General features: G+C 38.8%; 1 protein-coding gene, 1 long non-coding RNA gene and 3 other non-coding genes across 6 annotated transcripts; 1 reads left to right on the top strand and 4 right to left on the bottom strand.

Annotated features, from left to right (window-relative positions):
- Positions 1–13: 13 nt before the first annotated feature.
- TRNAK-UUU (transfer RNA lysine (anticodon UUU)) lies at positions 14–86 on the bottom strand. Its single transcript has one exon. It is a non-coding gene; the product is annotated as a tRNA-Lys (tRNA).
- A 292-nt stretch (positions 87–378) lies between these two features.
- Positions 379–451, bottom strand: TRNAK-UUU (transfer RNA lysine (anticodon UUU)). Its single transcript has one exon. It is a non-coding gene; the product is annotated as a tRNA-Lys (tRNA).
- Positions 452–594: 143 nt separating this feature from the next.
- Positions 595–667, bottom strand: TRNAK-UUU (transfer RNA lysine (anticodon UUU)). The gene has a single exon. It is a non-coding gene; the product is annotated as a tRNA-Lys (tRNA).
- A 547-nt stretch (positions 668–1214) lies between these two features.
- LOC135630375 (putative E3 ubiquitin-protein ligase LIN-1) lies at positions 1215–9102 on the bottom strand. Of its 2 annotated transcripts, none has more exons than XM_065137694.1 (7): positions 8063–9102; positions 7836–7974; positions 5496–6466; positions 4948–5092; positions 4601–4852; positions 2790–3099; positions 1215–1655 (listed from the first exon to the last, which is right to left on the bottom strand). In XM_065137694.1, exons 1-7 carry the CDS (start codon positions 9100–9102, stop codon positions 1546–1548), a joined length of 2967 nt encoding a protein of 988 aa, XP_064993766.1. In that variant the 3' UTR covers positions 1215–1545. The 2 variants fall into 2 exon arrangements, with proteins under 2 accessions (XP_064993766.1, XP_064993767.1); XM_065137695.1 differs by having other exon boundaries at positions 4601–4837.
- Positions 9103–21055: 11953 nt separating this feature from the next.
- Positions 21056–23034, top strand: LOC108952275 (uncharacterized). Its single transcript, XR_001976993.2, has 2 exons — positions 21056–21472; positions 22664–23034. It is a non-coding gene; the product is annotated as an uncharacterized LOC108952275 (long non-coding RNA).
- The last annotated feature ends 475 nt before the right edge of the window (positions 23035–23509 follow it).

Here is a 23509-nt window from a genome sequence, read left to right as displayed (position 1 = left end):
ATAATAATTTAAACGCCGTCTGTGGGAATCGAACCCACGACCACGTGGTTAAAAGCCACGCGCTCTACCGGCTGAGCTAAGACGGCTTAGCAATTCTTTGCTTAACCTTTCATTGTGAAGTCGTACCCTCTCCGTCGTCCGATGGGCACGAGACTTCCTGATGGTGTACGCGATTCTTTGCACGAGCTAGCCACGTGTATTCAACGTAAAAATAAAATAATATTGTACACGACGTCTGTGGGAATCGAACCCACGACCACGTGGTTAAAGGCCACGCGCTCTACCGTCCGATGGGCGCGCGACTTCCTGATGGTGTACGCGATTCTTTGCGCGAGCTAGCCACGTGTATTCAACGTAAAAATAAAACAATATTATAAACGCCGCCTGTGGGAATCGAACCCACGACCACGTGGTTAAAAGCCACGCGCTCTACCGGCTGAGCTAAGACGGCTTAGCGATTCTTTGCTTAACCTACGATTGTGAAGCCGTACTCTCTTCGCCGTCCGATGGGTGCGCGACTTCCTGATGGTGTACGCGATTCTTTGCACGAGCTAGCCAAGTGTATTCAACGTAAAAATAAAAATATATAATTAACGCCGTCTGTGGGAATCGAACCCACGACCACGTGGTTAAAAGCCACGCGCTCTACCGGCTGAGCTAAGACGGCTCAACGAGTTTTAGTGTTTTACGTCATATATCATAAAATAGACCACCATTAAATGCATTTAAATTATTTCTTACTAATTTAGTTATAATTCATTGAGTTAATTCGAAGAAGAAAGGACGTAAAAAAAAATTAACATTTTCTAATTTTTAAATAGTCACTAACTTAACTTCTTCAAATACTTTTACATGAACAATTATTGCATGTTTTTATCACAATAACTTTGTGTATGATTCGATAAAAGCGAATCAACTAAAGTGGATGAGTTTTGTGTGTTTGATTCCTCAAATGCGATTGGAAATTTGAAAATATAGTTTCAAAAAGCCTTAATTATAAATATAGTGGACTTGGAAAGAAAGAGTTCAGTAGTCATCTATGAGACAGTGGTAAGCTGTGGCAAGCTGAGGGGTTCTTAAACAGGCTATAAGCTTTCTAACCTGTGAATCCTGCACATCATCCACTTTCTATAGTCTTTAAGATCAAGAACAACAAGATTCAGTCATGTGTGCTGAACAATGGAAATTTCTTCTGCAAAACCATGAAATGCATCTCTGGGAAATAAAGAATTATTGCATGTAATGTTTGAAATGTACCACTAAGAATAGGACACTACAGAGCACACTCTTTTACATCAAGCTTTGCATCAGGAGCTTAAACCATCCTGCCCAGACTTCAGCAGCAAGTGACATTAAGCTTGAATTTTGTGGAGGAAACAGCCTTATTACAAGTGGAAAGAAGTGTACTTGTTGCCTTTGCTAGGGGGACAGGAAGTACAAATGAAGCTAGAAACTTACACAGGACACCTGCGTCCGATGAGATCGCACTTGTGAATGCCATCTCTGCGACAAGCTATATTTCTTGTCTATGACTGCACAGATTGCTCACCTGCAGCAAGCGAAGAGAAGTTCTTTCGCAGTCCAAGTCACTTGAGCAAGATCTTGGAGTGAGCAAATTGTTTCTTTGTCCATCGGGAAAAGCTTAGGAAGGCACTCTGTCGAGGGCAAACAAACAAATAAGAAACAGATAACCACATGAAATGAGGTTATTTGTAGGTAATGAAGGTATATCTATCATCTGTGTTTGAAGGCTGGAAAAAAATTTATGCAGCACAGGTACAGTTGATCGTCTCAAAACTAAAATATTCAAAGATTGTTAGCGTCCGTAATCACTCTTATGTTGCTAATAATTGTAAATCCTACTATTTTGCTCACACTTCCTTAAAGATGTTGATGCTTCGCATTAGTTGGTGCTGTCAAGGACCAAACAAACAAAAAAAGTGTATAAACCCACCATGAAAGCAACAAGAGATGATAGGTTATTGAGATCCTCAATCATGAGGTACATGTTGTGGTATACATAGGAGGTTCCAGAGATTGTACATCTGATACGAATCAAGGAAGCTTGTTGCTCATAAGCAACAGTCGAGGGCAAATTCATGTGGTTCATGAGACAAAGTGGACAATGGATGATTCCTCATAAGAGACTAGATGGGTCCTCGACCCACATCAACCCAACCGACTCATTGGAATGAAGGAACTAGACAGATAGGAGTAACAAAATTCTAACAAAGAATTAGATGCTCTCCGACCATGTTTTTAAGGCACGAATTCACTCGGTTTTGGAATATTTATGCATATTCATAAAAAAATGCTTATGTGGAATGCCCTGTGATATAATCACATCACATGATCTAATATTGTAGTTTAATGTGATATCCTATTCAGTTTTCCATTAGATTCCTGAATTTGCAAAAGATTGAGTTATACAGGTAGCATCAAACAATTTCAATGCAAGTGTAGTGTCTTGGATGGTTCAATTCCAGATATTTTCTAATGTCAAACATTTAAATAATGAACTCAACAAGCCACACATCAAAATAACATGTTAATCATACAATGCGTGAATCTTTCCTCAAGTCTAATAATATGTGTTTAATGCTTTTAGATTTTTCATTTGCTGATATATATTAAGCTTGAGAGTGCACAGTAAAATGAATAAAAACTAAAGCAGAGTAGCACATACATTGACATCTAATTATGTACAAGTCAAAAAGGACCTTCCATTTAGCATGCTAAGAAAATGACAAAAAAGAAATTACGAGGAGAAAAGGAAGCAGTTACATTACCTGGATATCTAACAAAGTTGAATAGTGAGAGTGAAGCCAAAACCCTCTCTTCTTGTGCTCTATGATAGCTCAGGCTCTCGAACAAGCGAGGTGCTAGAGTTGAGCAAACTAGAGACTGCAGATGGTTCACATTATGCCATGAAACAAGGGAACTGCTCATCCATGCGACTGTAACAAGGCATGAGCGTGCCAGACCAGGGATCCCATCAGCCATGCAATTTGATAGAGCAACCAGGAACCTTTTATTACCACTACTTAACAAGACAATGGCCAACTTCCTAAGCCATTCTTCAGTAACTTTTTCTTCTTCCTGGTAATTACAATAAATCGTCTCAGCAAGGAATCACATATATTGATCTACCACACAAAATTTTCCATCGATATAAAACAAATGCCATCTCGTGATATAAAATGATTACTCTAGGCAATGAAATATATAATAATGATGAAGATAGGTTGATTACTTCACAAGAGACAAAAACAAAGCCTAATACTTAATCTGAGTAGATTTAGAGGAATGTCCAAACAACTGATACCACAGAAGACTCTTAGAAACATCAGAAGGGATGGATTTTGCAGGTGGAATTTCACACATAACAGGCAATATTGCAAACACATCACTTACAAGTGGGTGAGGCACACATAACAGCAATCATAGAAGAGAATAAAGAAGAAGACAAACAGCCCAAATAAGAGGTTTAGATATAGCAAAGAACAATGCAAATTAATTTCATTATTACTCTAGATTGTAAGAGAAATGTATGGGAGAAACAAACTTAACAAAGCTTCCACAATTACATCACTTGGCATAGCAATACAAATTTTCAAGTGAGATCTAAATGTCGATCAACATCAATATTTACAAACTAATTGGGAGTAAGAATGGTCAAGCTCAGTGATGTATGACAATTACATAACAGTATTTTTGTATTGTACCTACTAGAGGAAGTAACTTTTATATTGAAGAAATTTGTGTTTGTTTTTTCTTCAGATTATAGCAGGCATAAGCCTTGCAATTAACTCAAAATTTTTCGATGGGCCTGTAGAGAAACTAGTAGAATGTCATAAATTTTTAGCATAGAGACAAGATTCTTCTTCACTTCAATAAATTCCATATAGTGCACAAAGAGTTAAGAGTGTCACAATCTACAACAGTGAACATAGAGATGTAGTACTCTGAACACAATAACAGAATGGCCTATCCATATAGACTGAGGGAACAACAATCCAGATCAATGCTCAGGATGGAGATGCCCCATATTTGTGATGTGCTATGAAACAAACACCAGCATTCTGCAAAGATGCATAAAATTTAGATTTTTTTTCCCTTCATGAGGTTCACGCTTAAAAACATATTATGGTGATTAAATATTTCCCTACCTCCAACTTATTGGTTTTCTCTCTTTCATGTTACCATAGTGCAAATTAACTTTAAAAGGTGTCTACCTTTTATGTAAAGAGGTCTAACTAGTCAGACAACACTACAAACTAGATTTAATATATTGGTTAAGGTGGCTCAGTGCATGGGTCATTGCAAAATGTTTTTACATGAGAAAGATTAACCAAATGATGTCAAGACATAGGGTAATTCCACATATCAATCCATAAATGTTCCTCATTTTGATATTTGAATCTTAAAGATAAATATAAGGCTATGGCATACTTCAAAATTCAGAGTAGGAATGTTATAGCTTCTATATCATTGCAGAAGACTATTAAAAGAACAGCCAGCTTGTAAGCTGTTAAACCAAATCTGCTTGTTGGATGTCATGGCTAATGCAATGTTATTCTCTGTTAGAATAAAAACCTACCGGTCTCATATTGTCATCTACAAAAATCTCTTTGCTTCTGAATGAATCTGAAAGGCTATCATGTAGACCTGCTCGCTTAAGTAACCATGCCTCTGATGTGGCCTCTCCCGAACAAGAAAACCTGCCCCCCAAGAGCAAAAGAGCTCTGCTGCACTTCTCCTGGATCTTCTTATTGTGCAAATTGCGTTCCAGGGCTGCTATTAAAGCATCAATTGCCTCTTCTCTGTGGATACTGTACTGCAAAGGATCTCCCTGAAACATAATTGGCATATGGAGACTGCACATAGATCTAAAATGGAACTATTAAGAAACTAACACATAAAAAACAATTGGTCTGGAAGATGTACCAGAAGATCAAGCTGCAAAAGAAGTGCTGCTGCTACTGGGCGTTGTTCAAGCGGTGCTTGGTGTAGATAAACCAATAGGACATGCATTATGTTCAGGAAACCGTCATCTTTTAGCTCCTTCAGTAATGTCATAATCTGTGTTGTTCTGTTTAATAAGAAGAATGGATCAAATATAAACCAAAGGAAGTTTCCAGTTGGGACAATTATTAGTGGATTATACCATTCAATTTAGTTGGTCATTAACAATGTTCACTACAAACATTACAGAATTTAAGTGATTTCGGTACCCTAAGATCTTGCCATTACTCGATATGATAATTTACATAATCCAACAATTCCCTAAAAGCCAGATTCTCATATGGTATACAATTAGTTGATAAAATTTTAGCATTTATTTATCTGAAACATCTGTCCTCCAAACAGGTGCTGAATAGATACTTCCCATTAGTAACATTATTGAGCAATATTATTGCTATAGAAAATATCCACAGAAAATCAGAAAAAATATTGGCTACAGGCAAAATGCAGCTTAGAGATTTAAGCCAGACCTGTTGAGACAGAGCAGTTCACTCAGCAAAGAAATCGCACTTCCATGGGACTTTTGTTGGTTCCCTAGGAGTTGAACTATGGGAGTCTTCTTTATGTTCATTGCCAAGTACTGTCTGCAGCTTCCATCTGCTCGTATACATCTTGCTAAGAGTGAAGCACAGTTTCTACTCTCCTGAGCATCACCTGCTTCAAGTCTTCTGATCAGGAGGTCCAATCCACCAAGGGCAACCAACTGTTTCGAGTTCTCAACATTTCTGTCCACATCAAAACCCATAAGAAGCTGTTCTAGAAGGTAGAATGCAGCTGATTTGGGATGGCATTGTACAGTAAACAAAGTCTGCATTTCATCTCCAAAGTCCAGAACCCGCAAAACTAATGGTATCCAATCCAAGGACAGCATCTGCTTGGCCTTTGGTTTTAGCAGGTAAAGCACTACTGCTGCCTTTAAGAAAAGATTGTGATTCCTCAACAGTCTCAAGAAAATCTCAAGCTGTGGATCTGCATGCAGTACCACCTGTCTGTTCACATCATTCCTTGCAACCAACTCTGCTAAGATCAAGATCGATAACTCTAGTACTTCGTCATCTTTAGAAGTAAAATTTACCTCCAGAAGACCCTCAATCACAGATGATGTTGACAACGCTGTCACAAGAGCAGTACCTCCTTGTGTACAATGCCAAGCTTTTGCAATTATGTGAACTGCAGCTTCACATTCTTTAAGATTATCGGATTGAGAAATAAGATCAATCGCTCGGCTAAGACTTGATGATTGCACGTTGCTGCATGGTTGGCTGCCAATTACAGCAAAATCTTTTTTAGGAGTTTGTGCATGATGAACTGAAGCTGCATCCGGTATGCTTCGACAAGAGAATAATCGAAAAGAATGTGATTTGCGGGGTACAGAAGCTGCTCCAGAGATTGGATGCTCTCGCACTGTGTCTGGTTCTCTTTGTTTAACCCCAGTGTTGCTCTGTCTATTCAAAAAACAAGCAACACTTGAGAAACTGAACAGTTACCGGATCACAAAAGAGTTACTTTTTCCAAATAATTAAAGGCAGAATTTCTCTATAACCATATGGAAATCTGCAAGAATATTAAATTGTTTATCTTCCTGGACTTGATAAAATACAGTCTTGATAGTAGAGAAAAGACACCACAGCCACAACATAACAAGCTGTTAAATCATAGAGCAAGCATGCTGAACGGACCGCATAGACGTAAAAGTTGGAAAAAGAAAACTTTCTCAAGGCCATCTAAAGTTGCAAGTATCATAGTTGTCTTTTAAAGTTTCAAATTTCTCATATATGCCTAATTTTTTAAATATATGACTACCTTTGTGTGAATATTTGTGATGGCATTAATGAGGTTTATTATGGTATCCCTGATATCTTCGAGGGTACTCATGGAAGGTTGTAAACTTTAGAATTATATCTGTTATATTTCAAACTTTATGACAGCACATGTGAAATTACATGTGAGCAGGAGGTATATATGAAATTGGGCCACAAAGATGGTGCACAAATGTGCTTGAGTATGTGAAGCAGGATAGTGGTTTACTTTCTTTTCATTTTCTGGTTGACATCTAAGTCAAGATTTAAAGGAAGAAAAAAAATTACATAAGGATCCTTTTTACATGTAGCATCTAAGTGGGCATTTTGGAGGAAAAAAGATCAGAAGATGGAAAAGGGTTAAAATCATCCTGATTATTCTATGCATGATTTGAAAAATCATAGTGATTGTCATATATTCCTCAATAGTAATAGTAATAGCACATAGCACAAAGGTCTGGGGCTAAGAAGTATTTTGTAAATTCTAAGTTTAACAAAATCAGGCATGTCAAAGAACATTGACACTCTACAATCTGAAAACTTTTTCCTGGTACATCTCACTGTGCCGCACAAATCAGAGGCATGGTTGATTAACAGAAATAGCAGTAGAATAGTAACAAAACCAAGCACTGTGACTCCTTACTTGATGTCTAGGCATGTAAGCAGGACCATATCGACAAGATTCTTGGAGCAGTGTTCTCTCTTCATGCTTCCCAGCTGAAGAGGATTTCAGAGGCATGCAAAGAACAATTCCTGAATATGAAACACCACCACCAAGTTTTTTTCTAGGGATGTCCTGGACAAGATTCCCAAGGACCCAAACAGATCTTTCTACAGCATCTAGATCACTTGTGCAAGAAGCAATCCAGGACATGTTTGTCTGTTTATTAACGATTAGCTTATTTTATTACATATATGTCAGGAGATTCCATTGTAAAAGACACCAATAATGCAGAAAGGTTAATCAAACTTCCAGCTATTCACCGAAACGAAGAAGCTGCATTGACTCACATGGAGAAGGCTCCCACGCTTGCAGCTAGCTGAATTATCATCAAATTCCCTCTCCAAAGCTGATTGCATGTCATCAATCAGCACACCGTTGTCGCCGATATCTTCCGGTTCCAATGACAGACCGAACACCGCTTGATACCTTCGTTAAATTTATAGTCACATAAGACAGCAAAAGAACGTATCGAGCAAGCATAAGATCAAGCAACAAAAGAGACATTGTCACGTACAGGTCTCTATTGATCGAACTCCGCGACAATGACAGGGATCTTTTCCCCCATGGCTCGAGGTAACTGGGTCTCGGCGGCAACGAGACGGTAGGCACGGGCGGCGCCTTCCCGCCAGATTTGATCCAGTCCCTGTAGTAGACCGCGAACTGAGCAGTGCCGGCGTCCATTTGGTCATTGTAAGCTCTGTTCAAGCCCTTCATCCTCTGGTCCCTGTCCTCCGCATCCCAGCTCGCGACGAGCTCGACCTCCTTGTTATACCACACCTTGAGGTGGAGCAGGTGGGGGAGCAGGAAATGGTCCCAGAGGTCCGGTAGAAGGTTCTTCCGGGCAAGGTAGGGCGCGTCCACGAACACCTGGAGGAGGTGCTTGGCGGAGACCCGGTCGTTCCTCTCTATCTTGTACACGACGGCGAGGTAGAGCTGCGCGCACGCGGACAGGTGGGCGTTCGGCACGCCGCAGGTGTAACCGCCGGCCCGCGACCGGGGGGAGTTGAGCGAGGCCACCACGCTCAGCAGCCGGATGGAGTTCCGCAAAGATCGGATCTTGGAGTCTCTGGGCGCGCCATGGGGGCCCTCCTCCGCCAGCCGCTCGATGCTCTCGATCCCGAGCTCCAGGTTCGCCAGCACCGCGTGGGCGACCCCCTTCCGGGCCGTGGCGATACACGCCGTGCACTTGTCGCGCAGCCGCCGGCGGAAAGCCTCATCTTTCAAGAACCGACCGGCGTAGCCGGAGAGGACGGAGACGACGGCGCGGGCCGCTGCCTCGTCGGCCGAGGGGTCGTCGTCGACGTAGTCGTCGGCGGCGGCGGCAGAGACCAAGGACCTGGGGGGAGCAGACCCGAGGGAGTTCACCCTGGAGGCGTTGGAGTTAGAGCTGGAGGGGTCGGAGGGGCGGCTGGAGCAGCTGCTGCGGCGGCGGGGGCGGTCGAAGCTCCGGCGGTCGGCGCAAAGGGGAGGGGGGCCGGGCCTCGGGGACTTACGGGGCTTCGGATGGAGATGTGTGCTCTCTTGGGAGAGGAGCTCACGGAGGGAAGCCGCCATGGGTGGGCTTGGATTGGGTAGGCAGGTGAAAAAGATAGGACCTTTGCAGGCATTTCTTGGAGAGAGAAGTAAAAAAGGTGCGAACCAAGCAGAGAGAGTGTGCAGGGAGGATGGAGACAAAGAGAGGCGTTGGCTTCGGGGACACAAACCGGAGTGGCGTTGTCATGCTCTGCAGCTGCACTCTGCTCTCTCTCTCTCTCTCTCTCTCTCTCCAACGTTGTAAAAGTAGAACTTTTGTCCATGATGGGCTGCATGTGTTGCAGGAACGAAGGTGGAGTTTGGAGAGACACGGAGGGAAATTAGCGTTCGAGGTTGATTGTTTTGTTGCTTATCTAAACAGGCTCTGCACAGTCTCCATGGTGTGATCCTCTCAGCTTGAAGCAAAGGTAGATGGTGACTTCATAAGCTTGAAATGTTGAGCGAAGGTTGGCATGTTGATGCATGAAGCTGGCAGATGGCATCTTGTCTCAGAGATTGGTCAGCATCTGCATCCAATAGTTTCCATTTGGTGTTGGAGAGTACATAGAAATATGCATGGTTAAACACACACACACACGCAAACATCAAGAGATTTGCATGAAAAGGAGGCCGTAAAGGTCCTGTCATCATCTGGCATTGATGCTTGCTTGTCATTTTCAATCATCCACTTGAGTGACACCATCTCAGATTCAGACGGCTATGATTGCCATGTGTTCTTGTTGCCAGGTATTCATTCAAATCCCTCGTGAGACCCCCTTCATGTGCAAACCTATGTGCTCATCTTCTAGTGCTCCAGATGCGATTCCTGGTGTGTCATGTGTGTTCAGGACAACACCAAGTGTGCAAATACATGACACAAAGCTCAAGAAAGCTGAGATGGGCAGCGGTATTCTGAGATTCCTCCCTTGTTTCAAAGATTGCCTTTGATCCATTGCAGCCTTTGATCTCCTTCTCCGAGGTTTGTTAGTCCTTATCGTTCTCTTCTTTTTGGTGCTCTCTCAACTGTAATTAGGCCATTGGATTCTGTAGCTAAGTCTAGAAATAAAAAGTCTTTCCAACCTTTTGTTGGATCTTTTTGGCATCATATATCACTTTTTGGTAGTTGACTGTTTGGTTGGCATTGTTGCCACTACCTCACGGCAAAACAATGTTGGTGGGTTGCTGAGACCCACTACCTACAACAAGTGGTGTAATCGAAGACTTCCTTACGGCAGATGGAATTCTCCTACTGTTGCGTACTGTGTAAGTACGAACTCTTTTGAGTTGGATTAGTTTCTCACGCACGTACTGTAAATTCCAACCAGAGAGGACAGCTTGAGCTCCATGCAAAGACCCACCTCTCTCTCTCTCTCTCTCATACACACGCAACATGTGTACTGAAGTGAAATTGGAGGGGCAACTAAATAATAAACCTATACTGGTAATCCTCTCTTCTCCATCATTCTATTCTCTCTCTCTCTCTCTCTGAAAACACAAAGCATGTTTATGTTAATTGAAATTGGAGGAGCAAGTAAATGATATATTTATTGTAGAGGAGTTGGAGATAAGGGTGATGACATGAGAGTCGACTCATTTTGAAGTGTGTTTGATGGATTCAGGATCTTAGAGTCTTCTCCTACCAATCTTCATCCTTCCATTAATATACTCTCTCTCTCTCTCTTCTCTTCTGCTTCTTTATGCCGTCACCATTCTCCAGATATTGAGAGGCCATCCAAATTAAGATCCAAGGATGACTCAGAAGTCCATAAGGTACCTCAGCGAAGATCTTGCTAAGTATGCACTGCCTGCAGAATCAGGGAAGCGAATACCCCCTTGGAAGATGAGGAGTACCCACACACACAGTTTCACAGACCAGTTTGGCACTGCATGCATGTTGCAATATGTGACCTGCATGAAACCTTTCGCTGGACAAGCCTTGCTTCCCCGCGTGACATGTCCTCTGCACTCGCAGAATCTTTTATAGGTTGAAGGACTTCGCTTTCCGCCCCCTCTTGTCCGGTAGTAAGTTCACAGTTCGATCCGTGACCAGAGCCTGTCCCTTCTGCACACCTTACTTGGCAGACCACCACATTCTTCTTCTTCTCCATTATTGCCAGCGCCCATGCACTCGATCCCATTGCTCTCTGGAACGGGATGCAGTGCTCATTGTGACCACCATTTACTTTTGCTGCTGTTTCCTGTGGTCAAGTCTACATGTTTCCTTCTCGTTCCTTTGGGCACTGGAGAGGCAACATGGGGGCCTCGTCACCGTGGCTTTGCTGCCTCCTGTTGTGACTCTTTCTCTGTGAATGAAAGATTGATAGATGAAGAAGGACAAGATAAAACTTCTGATACAAGCATCAGAAATCTTGTAATTTTTGTCAAGATCAGATCTATGAGAGATGGGCAGTGTTGTTTGTGGCTCTCTCTCTCTCTCTCTCTCTCTCTCTCTCTCTCTCTCTCTTGCATATCAACACAGGCCATGCACATGCAGGCTGTGGAGAAACAGATACGCTAGATTTCATGACCATGTATCTTGTGAGGTAGGGATATTGGATGTTTCCTATCATGGTTCCAAATCCTATTCTGTCTAGTTATAGTGATTCTTGACCGATAACATCCAGTGACTGGGGTAGTAGCTACGACAGCAATATATTTTTCTTATGATTAGATTTATTTGATGATTGGATCATAGATAAAGCTGGTACCAAAAGATTTTTGTTGTTCGAAGATGCTTCTTTTACCATGATCAAAGTTGGTCAAACTTGATTCGGTCAAACCGGATCTAAGTATGGGATCTTAGTGTCAATCTTGACCATTAATAAGTTTGACCTCACCTTAGGAAGATGATATCTCTACAAGGAGACCATTGAATTTTCCTATAAATAAAAACTTTTTATACATTAAAAATATAATTAATATAGGTACTTATATTCACATAGGTTGTCTAGGTCATGAAATTATAATTAGAAAATATTAAATGGCATGGTAAAAGATAAATAAACCCTACAAGTGCATTTATTATAGATTATAAATTCTAAATAAATATTTAAATAGTATTAATTATGAGTTCGACTTTGTACATGTAGTTGATTTTAAATAGTTAGAAGTATTGATTCGATCACGAAAAAGGTGGAGAGTTTGGGTAAAAATGATTCGATCACGCTGTCATCCCTACAATTTGAGCCCACACCAATTAAAATAAGAAGGAATAGAGTATTGATTGGGGCCCCGTTTGGCAAGAATGTGGCTTCATTATTAATGCTTCACGCGTTGTACAAACTCCACTCGACCAACGCTGGGTAGATCCAACCAGCTCAAGTTTTGGTCTCATCGTAGAAGAAGATTCTCTTTTCGTGATACAAGAGACAAGCTTGAAACGAAGTCGGAGCCAATCCATATTCTTCTTCCCCGCACTACTCATATGTCAAGTTCTGTCTAAATAAAGCATGTCTAACTCTAAATATGTAAGAATCTGTGTCAAATTAAGTCGGGAGCATTATCCACCAATGCCCTTTTGACTATCAAATTAGTGTTGGATTCGGATTGTTAGGAGTGAGCTCGTAAGAAATGGGGAATGCAACTCAACTCGGAAGCTCTTTTTATAGTGGACTCTTAAGGATTATTACTCTCAAGATTATCGACTAGTATTGGTGGCACGATTATGAGTTGTTATCGAACCTAATTGAGGTCTTGGTATCATGGGACGCTGAATTTGGAATGCAAATTGATTGGTTTGACTCATTAGAATGTTATGTTGAGGTATTGGTCACATGCAGTTCACATAGCCTCATATAGTCGGTGTGCTATCCATGTGTCATTGTGCAGTCAATCGTGCGTCAAATGCCTGTGGCACGCATGGTGCAAAGGCATTTACCATGTATATGTGACTTTGGGCAGTCAATGTGTCGATCACATGTTAACTATTCAGTGCCAAGGTGTCATCCAGGTCATCGTTGATGTATCACTTGCTCCTCGGCTTCTACATTCGCCCAAGTGAGATGAGGGTGAGTTGAGAAATGATCTAGGTCACCTTGGTAGCACCATAAATAACTTTCTTGGGTAGTTGGCTTGGCGTCGTTGATGTTCCTATTCGATTATTTTGGCTAAGGATCATTGATAGACATATTCGATTGTTTTAGCTATACATTGTTGTTATGCGCATTTGATTATTTCAGTTATGCATCATCGATATGTATATTCGATGGTTTCATCTATGCATCATCGATATGTATATTCGATCATTTTAACTACATCGTTGATATGTGCATTTAATTTTTTCAATAGTCTTTAGACGTGTTTGTATGTGTGCTCTATTTTTATCCAAATCCCCAATGAGCATTAATGGTTTGATAGAATCTAATCTCTTAGATCTTAGCATTAATGGTTTGACACTATGTCCAAATGACAAATCATAATGCAATCACGTGGAGATTTTTTTAAATCATTGAGGATTAGGAAGATCGCTGTGATTGCACTGTTTTGACTTTGTGCAATGGCATGTCGCCACATAGTCTGTTTATCAAAAAAGCAAGATGATTAGTGTAAGGATCACTCGAGCCATATAAATAGCTATCCTTTTAAGGCAAATCAGAGTCTTCAGATGCTTATAGCATTCGATACTTCAGCCTCTTCAACCTTCAAAGAACACCCAAGATTTAGATGTCTTCCTTTTCTAAGTCTACTTCTTCCTCTTCTATAGCGGATTTAGATAGCTCACCAATATGATCTCCTTCGTCAGTGTCGATGGATGAAACTTTTTCCCCGAGTGAAGGGTTGAAGTGGTTGTGTTGAGGGAACTACCCCTTTAAAGGCAAGTCCATCATGCAGTGGTTGTGTTGGGGTCTCACAGATCGCATCAAGATCCTTCGACTTAAATTAGCTCTTAATATTCCGATCGAATTCAAGCTAATCACTCATCAATCAAATGATCGATCGTATGCATCACATCATTATTTTTATACTTCCATTGATGTCTTAGAGGCAGGACTCGGATTCCTCTTCATCTCTTTTTTACTTAAGTTTTTAATTCTTGAAATTTTTCTCAGACAATCATATTATGAGATATGGGCCTGTAGCCTTGTGGCTCTCTCTATCTCTCTCTCTCTCTCTCTCTCTCTCTTCAGTGCCTTGTGGTTCCAAATCCTATTCTGTCGACTTTTTAAGTACTGTACCGAGTAACAATAATTCTTGGTTGATACATCTGGTGAATGGGGGTAGTAGAAATTAGTGCTATATATTTTCCTTATGATTAGAATTACTTAATTGGATCATATATTAAAAATGGTACCATAAACTTTTGCTATTAGAAGAGTTCTTCTTTTTTTTAACCATAGTCAAAGTTGGTCAAATTCGATTCCATCGAACCGGATCGAGATCATGAAAGATTTTCTATAAACAAATATTTTTATACCTTAGAAATATTTTTAATATATATACTTATACATATAGGTTGTCTTGGTCATGATATTTTAATTCATGAATAATTAGATATAGTTTTGATACGTAATAAAATAAGAGAGATATATTTAAAATGATATGAATAGATATTATAATTAGAAATTTTTAAATCATTAGGTGAAAGATAAAGATAGAACTAAAAGTATATTATTGTAAAATATAAATAAATATTTAAATATAGTTAACTAGAAATATGAGTATATTTATTATCTAGTGATAGGGAACATCAATCATTATCTGACATATGTCGCCATGTGGAGATTAACACGAAAGGAAAGGATCCTCGTCACCTTCTACCTACGTACCCATAGATAATAATACAAGAGAGATCGTTCGAGCTTATCTCCACCTTATTGTTTACGTAAGTAAAACGTCAAAAGAGAAAGTTGGATCAATTATAAGCTTGCCTCCTCCTTATGTCAGGTATAAAAGTTAACCCTCAACGTTATATCAAAAGATTCATTTTTTTTTTTTTTTGAAAGAAGCATACACCTCCAAAAGAACATCGAAGTCACTCAAGAACTATCTCGAAATCACTCCAGAATCATTTCAGAGCCACGTAAGAATACCCTCAAGGTCATATTGAATGCTCTGTGCTCTTAGGCTCAAACAATATCGAGTTGATTCGAACGTCGACGACGAATTCTCCTAACACATACAAAATATTTAAACAACAAAAAAAAATTGAAGAGTTTAGGCAAAAATCATTCGATCACGCTGTCATCTCCCACCCACACCAATTAATTAGAATAGGAATGAATAGAGTATCGATTGGGGCACATTCGTCAAGAATGTGGCTTAATTATTTATTAATGCTTCATCGCATCGTACGAACTCGATTCAACCAATTCCAACCACCTCAAGTTTTGGTCTCATCGCAGAAGAAGATTCCCTTTGTGTGATGCGATCAATTCCATCTATTGTTCCCAACAAATCATTTAGCTGTGTGTACATTATTATTATTATTATTATTATTATTATTATTATTATTATTATTATTATTCATAAAATACATGTTTTATTATTAGAATTACTCATTATTTTTTTATATTTAAATCTGAGTCAAACTACTTATTAAGCTGTGGGTTAATACTAATAAATAAATCTGACTATCTTTTAATCTCTAATTGATATAATACTAATTTATAATCCATATGATCCAATCCTCCTCGCATGAAATTTTTATCTCAAATCCAATTTGTAGAGTTGATTTCACTCGTACAAATAAAATGTTGTCCATCAGTTCTTGGGCTGAAATGGCAAACTTTATGAGAGCTTCCATGTCCATTTGGGCCAATTTTGATATTATCGATATTATTATATAATCTACTTTAATTTTTATTAGAGTTTTAACCCTTTTAAGATATCGATTGAGTAATTCATCAACAACTTTTTCTTCTTATCTAGAAAAAGATTTTATTGTCCCTCCATACTTGTGTGAATAGGGGAATATTTTGTTTAGATCATCATACATTAGGATGCGAATTTTCTCTTTATATTTTTGTTAGATTATTTAAGTAAATCATGTCTGGTTTAATTATGTATTGATATAATTAGTTTTTTTTTTCTTTACATTACATGCATTAATTTATTCTCTTTTTCTACCCTTCTTTGCTAAATAAATCATCACTAAGTCAATATTGACTTTCAATAGAAGAATCCTAAGATCAAATCCTAAAAAAAATATATATGATAAATATAAGTGATAAAAATAAGATTTAATTCTAGAATTTTTTTAAGCTAGTCGACATCTTAAAAAATTCTTAGATGTAATTTCTAATCCTCAATTATTGAGAAGTGCATTTGGGACATTATAACATCGCTTGCAAAGATTTAAGTGCTAATCCTATTTTTGTTTGCATAGAAAAACATTATATATATTTTTATATATTCATGACATGCATTCTCCTTAAACAAAAAACACACCTATGTAGATAGTATATATTCACCACATGTGTGCTATATGTTTCTTTTAGAGTCAATAAGATATGGAGTTAGGTGACAACCAAATGATCTGTTGCTGATAGAGAAGTCATCACATATTCCATGCCGCAATACGTCCGCTTCCTCTCTCTTCCTGCGGACGACTGCATCGGCACCACAACCTTCATCTCATCTTCTCATTTAATGTCGATTACTGATAGAAGTCACTTCTCAAGGTTGACATTTCCGCGCAGCAATGTGCCTGCTTCCTCTCGACGACTGCATCGCCACCACAACCTTCGTCTCATCTTGACGTGCTGTATGTTTGCCTTCATTTAATGTCTGTATCAACTCCCATCACCATATCTTCCCTGTCGGTCCAACTCAAATCGAACTTGCTGGTCTGCAACTCCCCATATCCACGGCATTGACCAGTTGCTCATTTTCTTCTTTACCAGATATCTCGCACTGACGATTCCACGTCAAGAACAGTCCACACACAGGTTGAGGTTTCCGTATCCTGAAACGGCATCGAAACGGAAGAAAACATCACTTGCCCACGAAGACAAGTCCTCCTTCCATCGTCAGGTCAAACCTGTGATGTGCTCATGAATCTGCTGCGATCAGCATAATATCTTCTCCATAATTGCTCTCAAGCACAACGTTATTCTTCGTCTTCCAAATCGTATGAAGGTGATAAATGCACGTCTAATCATCGTTTGGACTTGTCAAGCAATTGTACGTCCGATCACAGTCTCATGTCATGCTTTACGCTTCCAAGCCCAAAGGAGTGGGTTGTCAAGGTTGACCCGGAAGCTTTGGAGAAGCACAAGTCTTCATCAGTTTTCCATCATCAGAGAGACGATGACATGCAGAGACTAACTTGCCATAATGTATGGTCTGTGTTCTTCGATGATCGAACGGCTTCCATGTCGAAGAGTTCTCGTGGTTGCCGACTTGCTCGTGGAAAATAGTTTCATTAGTAGCGAGGAAGTTTCTGTGGTCTGTGTGATAGACCAGAAGTGGAATAAGCCTGATATGAAAACAGTGTTTTATTATGTGTAACGCCTCAACATCACTTTGATGATGGATAGAGTATGATTGTTTCCGGCTTAAGCATCTTAGATGGATGGTTTAGATCTAATAAATTAACAAGTCAGATATACTATTTGTATCAAAGTAGGTGACATAGTAATAGACTTGAATAGGAGAACACCCACCATGCTTTTAGATCATATAGGTTTTTGATGAGGTTGTGTAATACCTTCGAATTTAATTTCGTATCAAAGGTAAGAAAAAAGACTTAAGTTGATTTAGTTATGTGTACTATTATTAATGTGAAATCAAATTATTTAAAATAATCATTAAAGTTTAATAAATTAATAAGGCATAATCATTTTCAAACATTTTTATGATTCATTATTATATTTCAAAGATGTGCACATCATATGTGACTTAAAAGGAAGAGATGAAATGGAATATATGTGATAAAAGAAATATCATTGGTCAATTAATATTCCTTGTGATATCTAGGCTACCATAATGAGATAGAAATTACTTGTTATCGATTTATGTGGACAAAAGTCTAAAGTAAATAATTATATATTATTTTTACTCTTATTAACTACATGAATAAAAAAATTAAGTGGATATTCTTGGAGGTGATTGAGGGTTATCTGCTCGTAGAATATTTTACAAAATATTATGTGTATTTACTATCATGTATAAAGGCTCATTATTAGTGTAGTTGCTAGGAGGATCACTTTTAATTACTAATCACCACACTTACTTTCCCTGAGTTACTAACTTAGGCATTAGAGGGGCTGAGTCAAGAAATCTCTCTTGACCTCGATCTTCATATAGGTGGCATCTCGAGAACTCGATATTTCTATCTCGGAGGTACCTTAAACAACCGTGTACATATAAGTCAAAACGACATTAGGTAACCAAGATATCAACGTCATCTTTCCATAATATTTTTGGTATTAGAAGGAGGGCCTAATGTCGCAGGAGCGTTTATTCACTGATTTTCTCAATGAATGCTCGAGTGTAAAGACTTTGCTCCCGACCTATAATACTTTCACTTGGGGAGAAACAATCATCGTTTTCACACATTGATGCATGTACCTTGATGCAGATATCGATGAGATACTAGTGCCTATTTAATGACCTAGGTCTCTCATCCCTAGGGACGGTTCTGAGCCACATACTCACCTCCACTAAGGTGTTCTTAAATCTCACTAATCAAGTGCAAATGCTAATAGACATGATACAAGTCATCACTCTGCTTTTACCTTAGTTGGCCCAATATGTGTTACCACTAACTCACCCGCAATCCTTAGCCCCACCGCCATTGGTACTCGATGAGAATCTTTGATCCGATATGATGTCGACATCCCAAGAGTATCCAAGCCCTATCGAACCATCAACCGAGATGGCACTTTGATCCTTGACCATTGAATTCTATTGACCGCACCATCCTTAGTTTATCCTACCTAAATCCAAAGCCCAGTCAACATACTCAACAAAGGACTCCATGCGGATCCAACTATGGTAGATGAATCAATATTTAGAAGAGATATGACAAAAACTCCAACAATCAAAAGGGGAAGTAATGGTCGACCCCACCTCTCATCAATAGTTATTCTCCCAAAAAATCTAAGAGAAATCGATTCTAATGAGCGTCCATTTCTTGGCCTTGAAGATGTTTGATAGTAATGTTAATTCGATATAGCACATTCTAGCTTTTTATGCTCATATGTTGCTAAATGACACATCGAATACCCTAATATATTATACCTTCTCGATCATGTAAATAGGCATAACACGAGAATGGTACGTTTGACGGAAGTCATTTTCCATCTACTCTTTCGCTTAACTAGCGGGGGAGTTCAAACTTTACTTCCTTAGGAACATACACTCTCAATCTTTAGTAGCAACACTCAAACTCAAGTAGTGGGAGGAAAAAACACTTGCAGACATTATCACTCGATTCACAAATAAAATTTAAGGGTTAGTAGATAGATGTTCATAATGTGGCTCAGGCCCTCTCGTCTTTTTTTATCATTGATAGAGAGACTACCCGTGAGTATACTCGAGATACTTCAAATAGTTAATTAATACATTGCCACTGAGGCAATAGACTTGGGCAAGTGTGAGGAGCCATATAAGAGCCCAAAGTAGGAGCAGCCATAATCAACCCCAACCTAGAGGTCATCTTGACGAAGAAGAAATGAACGGCTTGAGCCTGAGATCTAAGCTAACCCCCTTAAATATGACAAGAACTAAAATTTTCCTTGAGATAAAAAAGAATAGACTCTTATAAGACCCTCATACAATGAAGACCCAATTGACAAAAAGAGACAAATCCAAGTATTATTGGTTCCATCAAAATTATAACTATGATACTGAAGATTGTTGTGACTTGAAAGAACAGATTAAAGAGCTCCTACATTGAGGACATTTTTTGACGGTTCATTCAAAAGTATCGAGAACCCTTACCCTAACCTCAAGGGTTAGTAGAGAGGTAGATTGATGTCATCATTGGTGAACCTGTCTCGGGGAAGAAACTTTCTCGGTCGTAAAGCTTATACCCGAACTATCATTGAAAAGCGCCCAAGGATAAAAGGCAACCTGTAAATAACTTTCAAATAGGAAGGGGCAGAGTACCTTGACTCAGACTATGAAAATGTCTTAGTAATCTTAGTGAGGATAATTAACACTTGGATGAATATGGTCATGATTGACGTAGGTAGCTCTGCTGATATCATCTACTTTGATACATTTAAAAAACTAATACTACCAATTAACGACCTTCCCCCAATGACTTCTTCGTTAATAGGGTTCGTCGACAACTCTACTTGCCTCTCGGGGCTGTGAACCTGTATGTCATATTCGAAGATGAATCTTATTTCAAAACAGTATTAACTAAATTTATGATAGTGGATATGTAACCGGTGTATAACATGATCATAAGTTAAATCACACTGAATAGACTGAGGGTGGTGGTATCAACTTATCACATGACGATGAAGTTCTTGGCTTTATAGAGCTGAGAAGAAATCCAAAGGAGTTGATCGTGATCTCCCTACCAAAAATAGATCTACCTAAGATACCACTTATGAACCCTCGAGACATGGGCAAGTCGACCCCACATCCTAAGCTGGTGGAATCGTTGATCAAAGTATCATTAGCCGATTGAATTGTTAAGATTAAGATGACCCTTCCCGAGGAGAGGCGAGTGCCGCATATCAACTTCTTTCGGAGAATATCATCAAGAGATATATCAAAAATCAACAGCACCACTTAAATATTTCTCCCAAAACATAATGCAAAAGCATCATAAATGTGCCGTTACCCACTTGGAAAATATCATAAGTTAGCCCCTAATGTTGTAAAAAAATTTTGGATTTTACGAGGACAAGTTATGATTATTATAAATGGGAATTTCATTGACGGATGTTATTGTTATTATTAACACAAACAATTATTATTGGCAAAACGTACATTATCACTAGTATTTATTGTATAATATATTAATTTTTAGATTTAAATATTTAACAAATTTAAATAGATATACGATCTAGACCGTCGATTGCAATCTGGAGTGGAGCACAGCACCGCGAGACCCAAATCTCATCCGTGGGTGAAACCTAAACCTAATTCCGGCGTCTTCCTCCCCACGCCGATGTCTTCGCTTCCGCCACTAACGAACTCGCCCGCCTCCACCCTCCTCCTCCCTGCCCGCGACCGCGAGACTCTCTCCTGCGATTGGAATAAGTACGCCAAGAACTGCCCTAATCGCGAGGTACGATCCCCGGTCGGGATCGACACGAATGCGCTGGTCGAGGCACGAGTTTGTATATGTCTGGCCACACGGGACCGACCGCAGAGCGATGCCTCGTGTTGTCTTCTTAATTTCCGTTTCTTGTGAGAGAGAAGCTGTGGCATGATGGTCCGTTGCTGATTTGTGAAGCTTAATAGAAGATAATAAAAGGGATGAAGAAGAGGCGATCACCAACTACATTAGGTATGTTACTTTTTGTCTTTACACTAGGGAAGAACAATAGGGCACAATTTTAGTGTGATATATTATCTATTTTACTATAAATTCAGATCATGTTCAGTTTTTTATTCTTAATTCCGTGGTGCTGCTTATTTTAGAAGCTATGATTTTAGGGATTCGGTAAATTTTAGAGAAACTTGATCTCTAGACTCTACATGGTAGTCTTAATTAGAATCCCAAACATTCAAAAAAATATATGCTTGTAATGATCTTCAGGTGCGTGTGTTCCACCTGCTCTTTGCATTCACTTATCAGTTTCCTATAACTCATTATGTTAAGCGATTTAAACATGTCGTCTTCTCCTTTTTGAAAAGAAATTTTTTCATCACCATTTCTTGCACTCCAATGTCCTAAACTATGTTGTCATTCAAGAAACTCGTTCATTCAATACCATGTCGTACTCATGTTGGCACATCTTAGGTAGCAAAGTGTCTCTGTCTCCATGCATGCCAGGGGCCAGGACACGTGTTTGTGTATTTTGCCTGTATTTATGTTGTATGATGGCTGCCGGACACTAAATCTGGCACATTGACTAATAATCTACCCAAGTCTTCAAGTAAAGGTATCAGTTGTAACTTTTAGTGTCTAGCACCTTGGAAAATTTTTGCCAATATCCATTCTTCATTTATGATTTTTCACAATTAAGAAAGATGTTTTTTTTTCTTTTTGAATTAAATTAGAATATGAATAGCTTCTTTCAGAGCAGAGTTTTTTTATTAAAAAAATATTTTTTGTTTGCAGCATCCATAGCCAATGGGAACATATGACAACTTGAATTTTTTTAAGACTGTCAAGTATTCTGCATATGTGAATATTCAGTGACCTCTTCCCTGCACTAAGCTAATTACAGAGTTGAATCACCGATGGTCCTTTGTTGAGCTAAATGAGGAAAGATCCATTTTTGTGGTCTCTTGTCTTGCATATATACAATTTGCTGGCCCTTTATCGAGTTACATTAGGAAAGATCCATAGTCGTGGTCGTATACCCTGCCTTCATTTAACATTCCAAATTCTTGTGTTTCCTTAGTTAATAGCAAATCCGTGAAAGTACTGTATATGTATGACGATGTAGCTAGGAATGCTTTTTGTCATTTTGTAATGACCCATCTAAATCCTTTGGCATCTATGTTCTCTAATTGTTTTTTTCTTTTGCAGCAATTCGTGATGCCATATGGGACTTCTAGTCAATTCTCTTCACTTTTTGGTTCAGCGTTTGCATTTGAAATACCATGTTAGTTATTCAAAACTTTGTCTATCTAATCCAGAATGGTATGAATCCTCAGTCATCCACTGCTCCATTGATTTCATCTATAATTTTGATGTTGTTTTTAGGCGGCACTTTTAGGATGTAGAAGAGAGTGCTAAGAAATGAAAAAAAAGAAATGCAAAAGAGAATGCTGAAGAAGTGTATATCTTTTTGATCTTACGGTGCAATGTACTATTTTTGTTTTCATTGTGGCGTGGATTTTGTGATTGTATGAACTTTAATATTAGACAAAACGATATAATAGACTTTGTGATTGTGAGATTTTTAATATGGATGTGAAATTTTATGTTATTAAAAATTTTGTTTTGACGTAAAATGGAGAGATCGTAGAGAAAATTATTATCGACAGATTCATCATCTTTTCAGATTCGTCACCCTTTTCATTTAGTGACAGATTAGATTCATCATCCTTTTTATTTAGTTAAATTTGGAGACAAATTCAAGTATTAGTCTCAGATTCATCACCCTTTTTATTTAGTTAAATTTATCGACAGATCTAAGTTGTCATTAAAATTTTTCATCAAGATACTTAGAAACAAAGTCGTCCATCACCAAATGTTATCACAAGTATTATTTCATCGATTTGTTTGAGAATCATACATGCATCACAAATCTGGAAGAAAGGATTCTGATATGAGAATACAAATGTTCTTGTAGATGTGAGGGAGTTCAATTTTCTAGATTTGTCATGAAAACGATGGAATTAATGTCATTTGCCTGTTTACAGTAAGATG

This window comes from Musa acuminata, chromosome BXJ1-3 (assembly GCF_036884655.1).
Source record: "Musa acuminata AAA Group cultivar baxijiao chromosome BXJ1-3, Cavendish_Baxijiao_AAA, whole genome shotgun sequence".
Lineage (NCBI taxonomy): Eukaryota > Viridiplantae > Streptophyta > Magnoliopsida > Zingiberales > Musaceae > Musa > Musa acuminata.
The sequence above is the reverse complement of the archived record's forward strand: the minus strand, read 5'-3'. Positions and strand labels throughout refer to the sequence as shown.

What these genes read in the sequence shown, in the direction of transcription:
- LOC135630375 (XM_065137694.1), bottom strand. Translation starts at nt 9,102, where the DNA reads ATGGCGGCTTCCCTCCGTGAGCTCCTCTCCCAAGAGAGCACACATCTC. An exon ending in AGCGTGGGAGCCTTCTCCAT is followed by an intron (nt 6,467 to 7,835) that starts GTGAGTCAATGC and finishes TTGAATAGACAG; the next exon opens with AGCAACACTGGGGTTAAACA. An exon ending in TAGATGACAATATGAGACCG is followed by an intron (nt 3,100 to 4,600) that starts GTAGGTTTTTAT and finishes TGTAATTACCAG; the next exon opens with GAAGAAGAAAAAGTTACTGA.